General features: G+C 37.7%; 1 protein-coding gene across 1 annotated transcript in view; it reads right to left on the bottom strand.

Annotated features, from left to right (window-relative positions):
- Positions 1–7,856, bottom strand: part of LOC107687005 (glucose-fructose oxidoreductase domain-containing protein 1) — a 27,634-nt gene extending 19,778 nt beyond the window's left edge. Inside the window, exon 1 of the mRNA XM_016484148.1 lies at positions 7,092–7,856. Within this exon, the coding sequence (XP_016339634.1) occupies positions 7,092–7,344 (253 nt within the window). The 5' untranslated portion in view covers positions 7,345–7,856. The remainder of the gene's footprint in view (positions 1–7,091) is intronic.
- Positions 7,857–10,064: the final 2,208 nt, after the last annotated feature.

Below are 10,064 nucleotides of genomic sequence, written 5' to 3'. Positions count from 1 at the left end.
TATATATATATATATATATATTTTTTTTTTTTAAATTTTTTTTTTAAATAGGTCTGCAAGATTTTTGGGGAAAAAAATAATTTCAATATTTATGAAAAAAATGTAGATTTTAAATGCAATAAACAATTTAGCACACTATTTTATTATTATTTATTAATACGACTATTAGGGCTACATGATTTGGGGATTTCTCCAGTAAAAATTGCACTTGTGATTGAAAATACGTTTTTAAAAATTATAAAGAGAACCATGTTTGTTGTGCTTGTTTATAAACATGCACAATTTGACCCAAAATGTTTGAAAAATATTATGATAATAACAACAATAATAACAATAATAACAACAACAATAATAATAATCTTTATTGTTATTATTATCATTACTATTGAATAAATTATTAAACAAAATAAGAAATATTACTCATGTACTCATGTAATAACACTATTTAACTATTAAACACAAAATAGAGTATTTAATAATTAATCTAAAATTATATTAATAAATACAATATAATAGTAATAATAATAATTATTATTATTAAATCATCAAATTATCCTCAAAAACTATATCATGGGTTCCACAAAAATATTAAGCAAAAAAAAAACAAAAAACCTGAAACTGAAGACTGGATTAATGGCTGTTGAAAATTCAGCTTTGGCATAATAGGAATAAATTACATTTTTAAAATCTATTATTATTATATTATTGTTATTTTAAATATTATAATTTTATTACAAATATTAATTATATATATATAACATAAATAAAATATTACTTTATATTGAAAGGCAAGATTATTAAGATTAAAATAATTCTCTGTAAAATAAAAAATCCAGTATTTAAGAAAAAACATTTGATGCAGATTGGTTGAGAGATCAGTAAGATAAAATTGAGCTGAAATTAGATGCAGCAATTTCACTGCTTTAAACTCAGTAGTACTTTAGTAAGTACTTTCAGTATCAGTGTGAGAAAGAGGACAGGCACCGATTGTAGAGACTGAGAATGCATTCAGAGACGCTGTTTCTTTAACACACAGACGCACTGGAAATGCTAATGTATTTCACTAGAGCCACTAGAGCTCCACTTTCATAATCCGCCACTCGTGAAATGCTAAGAGCCAGCATAGGCCATGAAATCAGGGAGAGGAGAAGAGGACCCGATAGAGGACAGCACTGGCACATTATTTAACAGCCAAAATGGAGGACAAACTAGAGGTCTCAACCTAAACCCAATGCAAACTCACAATTGCTCATTGTCTTATTATCTTCTTCAAACTAAAAATAAAAAAATCCAATAAATTGACAACATTACTAGGCTATATTGTTAATTAATTACAAATCTGAATCCAATGCAAACTTAAAGCTGAAATGCATGAAAAAAAACGCAGTAAATGCATGAAGAACCATCTCAAAAACTTTTTCACCTAGTTGACCTTGAAAAAAATCTTAGATACTTCATTTTTTAATTTTACAGTGAAATACTAGAAGTCTTTTTTCTTATTCTATTCAATATTTTTATTTTGTAATATAATATTATTATTATTATATAAAAAAATAAACACATAAATCAAATAAACAAATTATTAAAAAGTAATTAAATAAAGTTATTATTATTATTATTATTATAATCATATTGACAAAATCTCAAAATGTTGGGCCAAATTTTGCAGCTCTACAAACAAGCACAGCTTGCATTACGCTTTTTTATTAATACAGTACAGTAAATGCATGAAAAACTGTCTCAAAACCTTGAAAATCTTGAAAACATTTTTATTAAATACTTAATTTGTAATTTTACAGTGAAATAGTACAATAGTAATATTCCTTTTGCTATTTAATATTTTAGTTTTGTAATAATAATAATTATTATTATTATCATATTGATATAAAATCACCAAATTTCGGGCCAAATTTTGCAATACTACAAACAAGAACAGCAAATCTGAAACTTTTTTAAATAACAATAATTGCATTTTAAATTGCAATCGCTCTCAGATTTTCTTCCCTAAATTGTGCGGCCCTAAAATGACCTCCAGGAAGAATGCCTTTAGAAAAACACAGCAACTTGCTGTGAATTTCCCTCGACTACCCGCTCAAATGCAGCCCAGCAGGACAGACAGGAACGCTGTGTATCACACGCATTTGCAATCAAGTAGCATCAGGCTGCTGTTGAGTGACTTCAAATGCGTTTCTGTCACTACGTTCAATCTCATTCATCTGATCTTCAGCACAAACTCCCGTCCAGCTCACATTCCTGCTCATTATCCTTACTGACGTGTCCCACAGAGTAAACAGGCAAAGCGTGATGTGAAAAACAACGTCCCATACCTTCAAAAGAGGAAGTGAGGTTACAAACTAGTTTCTGAATGAGTAAACTGCTGCTGCTGCTAATGTATCTGATCATCACGAGATGAGAAAGATGACGATTATCCCATTACAACAACATGCTGCTTTAAAGGGAAAAATAAAGATTTGCTTTTAATTTACTCCAAGATGTAGCTGACTGTTTCAGATTTTTAGCTGAAATCATGCTCCTTGGTGATTCATGCAATGCAAGTCATTGGGTACCGGCACTCTGAGAGTCAAAAAAGCACATACAGGCAACACAAAATTAGGCCTAATCCCCGTGGCTCCTGACGATACATAAAGGTCTTATGAAGCGAAATGATCAGTCTGTGTGAGAAAATTAACATTATTTACAAAATTACAAAATTATTACCTGTAATCCAGACCCTCAGGCAAACGGTTCAGAGTGTCGTTCATGAATGAATCATTCTTTTGAACTGATTCTTTTTAGTGAAGTAAATGAGCCAGTGCACCAAATCAGACTAAAGCGTCTGAAACAGTTCATGGCTCGAGCAGCATCGATCTCCAGTACAAGTTACTCGATCAAAACTCACTTTCAAATGCCTGACAGTCACTCCGACTCGAAATGAGCCAAAATAGCGGCGTATCTGATCCTATGATGAATGAATCATTCAGAATCATGAAGACTAGTTTATTCACTTTATATGCTTTAGACATGTAAAACATCCGTGTTTCACATCATTATTGGGTGATTTAATAATTTAATTGTGTAAATATTACGTCATTGCAGGTGTTTGAACCACTTCACTGAAACAAACTGTCTGAAAAAATCAGTTCATGGAAAAGAATCAAATTTCCCCGTTGCCTTACAGTGTGTTCACACCAGAAGCGAATGTAATTATTCGCACGAGTAAATTACATACAAAGTCAACGCAAAGACGCGAATAGAGGCGAATTCGCGGCGGGCGACGCGAATGACGCGAAATGCGCAACGCGTTTGCCGCGAACGCACGATATTCGCCTCAATCGCATCTTTCGCGCAAGTTCAAAAATTTCAACTCCAGCGGAAAATTCGCATGACGCGTTCTCGCGCAAGCCAATCAGCGAAGAGTTTCTTGACACGTCCAGTTGAATCAGACAATAGAAGAGAGCATTATTGCAGCCGTCTGTTATTATATAGGTCTGGAGCATAGAAAACAATTCAAATCAGTTGTAGTGGTAGTTGTATTTTATTAGCATGGCTACAGAGATGCTGCTATCAATAATAAAAATAATAGTAATATAAGTGTATATATACAGTAGTAAAATGTAACACACACATTAATTTAGGATTCTAATGTTATTCATCCTCCTCTGAATGGTGCTGTGAACCCAGACACGTCAGCGTTTGGCTTTCCATCGTATTTGGGACTTTTTGACAACAGGTACAAAACAGCGATTGTAGTTATCTCCAGCATGGTTGATCGCGCTGTTTTTATTCGCGTGAGTGACACGAAAAACATCCCGCGAGTACTCTAGCGCGAGTGACGCGATGCGCATATTCGCTTTGCGTCTGGTGTGAACACACCATTAGGCTCTGGATTACAGGTAATAATGTTGTAATATAATGTTTAGTTTCTTGCACAGACTGATCGTTTCACTTCATAAGACCTCAATATATCGTCAGGAGCCACGGGTATTAATTTTGTGTTTCTTGATATGCTTTTTTGACTCTAAATGTGCTGGTAGCTGTTGACTTGCATGTCATGAATCACCAGTGACAACGTGTACGGTTTCAGCTAAAAATCTTCTTTAATCTTCTATTGAAGAAATATGTTTCCATTTTGTATGGCCCGAGGGTGAGAAAATCAACAGCAAATTTTCATTTTTGGGTGAAATATCCCTTTAAAATGCTGTCTAGGTAGGCACCTCACTAGATGTTGGATGTGTGCGGTTAATATAATCGACCAAAGCAGATCCTCTGTCCTTGCTTTAACATTATCTTAATGAGAAAAATAGAGAAAAAAAATCAATCTTTGTGTTTTAAACGGATTAGCTGAACACATGGACACAAGCACAGCTTAAATATTTGCTCTAAAGTACATGTTTACTCAGAGCTGAACACTGGTATTTTACCTCATTTACTGACACATTTCACAACTTGACCAGGGTAAACTTTGACTGTGAACTAATCCAGCACAAGATTCTACAGCACACAGCCTATAAAACAATGGAAAACTGGTCTGTTTTGGTTTTACAGGAAGGCTTTTATAAGCACAAGGTAAACATGTTTGTACTATGAGCACATGGAAACCCGTGTGACGTGATTTCACCAACGCAATCAAGCTCTGCAGATAAACAATCTCTGAGTGTGACAAAACCTTATGAGTTTCTTATCATGATAAACCACAGCTAGATGACAAGAACGTGACAAACCCGACCTGGCAAGAATGACCAGAATGAGGAAATACATTGACAAAAATTCACTCATTTACTCACATTTTTAAGGCAACTTCAAGGTTTGAGTCTTGGAGTTTTCGAGCTTTATTGTTAGAGCAGAAAATAACCACCTAGCAACCACACACAACACCCTAGCAACCACATACAACACCCCAACGACCACCAATAGTATTCTAGCAACCACCTACAACAACCACCTACAATATCCTAGCAACCACCAACGACACTCCAACAACCACCCATAATATTCTAGCAACCACCTACAATGTCCTAGCAACCACCTAAAACACCCAAACAACCACCTACAACACCCTAGCAACTACCTACAATATCCTAGGAACCACTTACTACACCATAATAACTACATACAATATCCTAGTAACTAGCAACCACCTAAAACACCCTGGCAACCACCTACAATATCCTAAGAACCACCTACAACACTTTAACAACCACGTACAATATCCTAGTAACTACTTACAATGTTAACACCCCAGCAACCACCTATAACAATCTAACAACAACCTACACCTCCCCAGCAACTACCCACAACACTCTAGAAACCACCAACAACACCCTAGCGACCACCAACAAAACCATAACAACCAACTACAACACCCTAACAACCACATACAATATCCTAGTAACTACTTACAATGTTGACACCCCAGCAACCATCTATAACACTCTAACAACGACCTACACCACCTACTACAACACCTACAACACCCTAGCAACCACATACACCATAGCAACCACCAAAAACACCATAGCAACCACTACCCACAACACTCCCGCAACTTCCCACAACTACAACCACTACCCACAACACTCTATAAAAACCACCAACAACACCCTAGCAACCACCACCAACGTCATACAACCACCTATAACACCCTAGCAACCACCACCAATGTCATACAACCACCCACAACACCCTAGCAACCACCACCAACGTCATACAACCACCTATAACACCCTAGCAACCACCACCAATGTCATACAACCACCCACAACACCCTAGCAACCACCTATAACATCCAAGCAAACAACCTACAGCACCTTAGCAACCACCTACAACACCCTAGGCTGGCAAGTGGCAACCTTCACACATGTGTACTTCAGAAAATGTAAAAATCTAGATCTACATATAATTTAAGGCTATTTCTAAATGTAATGCTGTTATTAGGTATTTCAGCATGGAGAGATGTGACAGAAGAGGACAATAATCCAGTCTGTTGCTGGTTGCCATCTGAAATTATTTTGGGCTCAAGCTCCTGATCCCCAGAGGTGAATAATTTTCACAGGTTATTTCTGACTGTCATTAGAAACCTGCAAACGTCAGTTTGCCGTCTCATCTACTGACCAGACAACAGACTCCAGAACCAAAACATGAGTGAGCAATGGACACAAACACAAGCCTGGGATCTCCTGAAGATCCTAAAGCAGTGATCTCAACATCTAGTAGATCTAGAAGATCTCTGTTGTAGTGATGAACACATGAATCCTCAGAGGACAATATTATTTCTCAGAGATGCTCTTTCAAACCTCAGGAGACTTTATCTCTGATGTTTCTCCTAAAATTTCTCTGGAGAATAAAACACACAAATGAGTCGTATAGAGCTATAAAATGAATATGGAGCAGCTCAGATCATTTGATGAGAAATGATCGAGTTCATAACGAGATCTCTGATTGCAGACTTTTGAAATCTGAGCACAGTTATCACTGTTGAGATCTCTTCTGAAAACGCCACTGGAGACACATGTGACACTGTTGGAGTCTTTTTCTCAGGAGAAACACCAGAGAAGCAGGAGAAGGCTCTCCATTTCATTTCACTGTTGTCTTGGAGAAACAACTGAGAGAAATAAGTTCAACCTCTAGATCTTATAGAAGATCAGAACACATTAAAAAAAAGTTTTATTTAAGGTATCAGGAGCAGGAGACATATAAGTGACCTTCACCATTTGCTCTCTATTTCATGTTATTACGGTCTAGATAGAAGATATATTAATGAGACTAATTGATCTTTCTTCACAGGTCCACATGCAAAGAGTTCATTAAATAGTGGATAAACTTCCTTTTAACATTAAATGTAGGCATCATGAGTTGGTTCAGACTTGCAGTAAAGCCATTCTTCGGATGTCTGTTCTTAATGGAGCTTTACTGACCAGAAAAAATAATTATAATGCAATGGCTGGTGATGCAAGTCGGTCTGTTTTCTGTAGTCATATATTAAAGCCACACCTAACCTGACAGAAACAAGATCTGACATGCACGAGGAACCATTGTGCAATTCATCCAAATCAACCTCATGTTATCAGTATGCGACTATGTTTGCCACTCACCCAGTGTCTTAACGGCGATCTGCTTGGTGAGCGGCGGCGGCAGGTTGATGCACACCAGATCCACATCCGAATGCAGCAGCACGTCATCGATCCGGTTAGTGTAGAAGGGCACGTTCATATCGCGCGCGAGCTCCTCCGCCTCCTCCTGCGTGCGACCCCACAGCGCCTTCACCGAGAAGCCCTCGTTCTTCAGCAGAGGGATGATGACCCGGGTCGTCAGACTGGTGCCGAACACACCCACCCCGGGCAACATGACTGTCGCGCGCGGATGCTCACACACCGGAGGCGGGTGACCCGGCGGGTGCGGGTTCGAACCCGAGCAGGGCTGTTGTGTGAACTATGACCATTGCGCCTTTGGGTTCCTCCCACCTGTATAAAATCAATAACTATTCATTCAAATAATAAAGGTGAGATGGATTCATCTTCCTCATCCTCCTCATCATCATCCACCTGCACACTGCGACCCGCGTCTGCGCATCCCGGTTTGAATACACGCGATGATACAATATTACATTCACAAATGCATTTGTATCCGGAATCTGCGTCGCGTTCCCTCTGTATCATCCAGAAAGACGCGAACGCATCGCTGCCGAGGTCAATACGTGCGCGTCACGTTCCCGTAGAGATGCAAATGAAATCCAAATAGAATTTCCAAAACGTTCCTCCGAGAGCTGTAGCGTCTCCGCACCTCTCGCTATCAATATCGCGATCTTCTACTGCGGCCGGTGCAGAGTTCCGCCCTCCCCGTTAACTCCTTCACAACCGGAGCGAGAATCCGCCAATCCTACTATAGCGAAGGCTTGTCGCGTGAATATTAATCACGCAGCGTGACGGTAGGCAAGGAGGACCGTCTGATTGGCTGACGGCGGGTGGGCGCTGGGTCAGCTGGCGAATCCGAAGACGGCGGAGGCGTGGTTTATAAATATTAATTACGTTACGTAACAAAACGCCGAGAAGGTTACTTAACCTTAAGCAACGTTAGCGTACTTAAACGATTAATATTCATAAGCAAAGCCTGCGCCGTAGTGGGATTGGAAAAGGCAGCAGAATTATGCATACAGCTCGTTTGATCACAGCTGGAGACAGTGACTGCAGTGAATGGAAACACAATAACCCAGCGAGAAGATGACAAATGAATTATTATTAATTTAAAAACGTTTAATAAACGGCAGGGAAGACAATAAAGGGACCATATTGAGTATTAGACCAACAAAAGGTGAAAAAATACATTAAAATAAAAGAATATTTATATATATTTTTGTTTATATAATAATACACATAAACACACAGAAATATGATTATATATAATATATATTGAATATTTTCAATTGTTTATCTTACAATAGTTTGTATAATAAACCAATGTCATATTAAGATAGTACATTTTGAGTGTCAGTGCTTAGCAACATCATATGACCCCTTTAAGAATTTAAAGGCGATTCAAGCCTCCCCACGAGTCAATATTCAGATGGAAACTACAGTAGCAGTGAGTCAATAACGGCCTTGTTTCTGCTGCGGGTGTTTTTGCATTTCCAAAGCTTGCTTACTGCAGAATTGAGGAGGAGGATGATGATTAATCACTGGGCAGATAGTTTGTGACACTGATTCAGAAACTGACCTACGACCCTTCTCATCGCACCTCATCAGAAAAGCTCAAAACTCACTCATCAGATATTGGTTGACTGATTTATTGTTGCTGAAAATAGTAGCATTAATGAAAAGAATAAAAAAAGAAATCAAGTGAAGCAGTGAAAATGCACTCTTTTGAGCCTGCTGTATGCGAGTATGTGGTTGTGTGAAAGACTTTCTATCCAGTGCGTTTGTCTTTGACTCTGTTCCTAATGATTTAATCAGCAGCTGGTGTCTCTGATCTGACTGTGTTGCTGTGGATCATGTGATGAACATGTGTGTGTGAAACAGACCCTAAAACACACAGCAATGTGGGAGAGGAAGATATTGTTTTATATACACAAACTCTGCTTGGTTACTGTAATTAGTTGAGTGAAGGTAAACATTCGCTTTAGAAAGAGATCCCAATAATTTGGAATTAATCCTAACAGTGTCACACAACTATTAAGAATAAGATTCTAAAGTTTAAATATAGAAGAAAATACTGGGGGAAAAATAGGAATTTCAGTTAATATATATATATATATAAAGCAGCTGGTCTGTTATAAGTGCATGGCTGGTTTTACATTGTTTATTCATGCATCCTGAAACCAAAAGAATCAAAGAACAAATATTGATTTGGTGGATGGTTCTTGACCTCAGACTATCAAAAATCAATCATTTAAATTGAAAATAACTGTTCAAAGAAAGAAGACACAGAAAAACACAGCCATCTGCAGCTGGACTGAACCCACACCTTAACTTTGATTTTAAGGCCACTTTTTTTTTTTTAGCGCCACCTGGTGTTAAACACATGAACCATTTTTTTTTTTATTATTTTAATGTTTTATAATGTGTGTGCAAAATTTTTTTCTTTTAATGTGATCTTTATAATTTTAGCTCATACTTAAACTGCATGTATAATAATTATATAAGAATTGTACAAAAAATGTTTAAAATAATTTTAGAAGAATGTCTAATCTACCCATTTTGCTCTGCAAAATTCCCCGTTTCATCATTCCTGGAGCTACTTCCTCTTTCTGTGCATCAAGAGATGAAATGAGACAGAAAGCACTGAAATCAAGACCCATAAGCTCTGACATAGTGTAGCGCTTTTATTTCAATTACTCAGAGGCACGAATTTCACTTAAAAGGGAGATCCTTCACTACACACCCATGAGTAACATCCTACCAGAGTCTGTGACCCTCGCCGAGAGCTTCTCATGACACAAATCTCAGATCAGTTTATGACCAGAGAGCAGCCTCACGGTGAAGACACTCACCTGACTCACGTTCACCCAGTCAGTACATACAGGTGACACACACACACACACACACACACACACACACACACACACACACACA

The sequence above is a fragment of the Sinocyclocheilus anshuiensis genome, unplaced genomic scaffold, assembly GCF_001515605.1.
Source record: "Sinocyclocheilus anshuiensis isolate Anshui unplaced genomic scaffold, SAMN03320099.WGS_v1.1 scaffold601, whole genome shotgun sequence".
NCBI lineage: Eukaryota > Metazoa > Chordata > Actinopteri > Cypriniformes > Cyprinidae > Sinocyclocheilus > Sinocyclocheilus anshuiensis.
The sequence above is the reverse complement of the archived record's forward strand: the minus strand, read 5'-3'. Positions and strand labels throughout refer to the sequence as shown.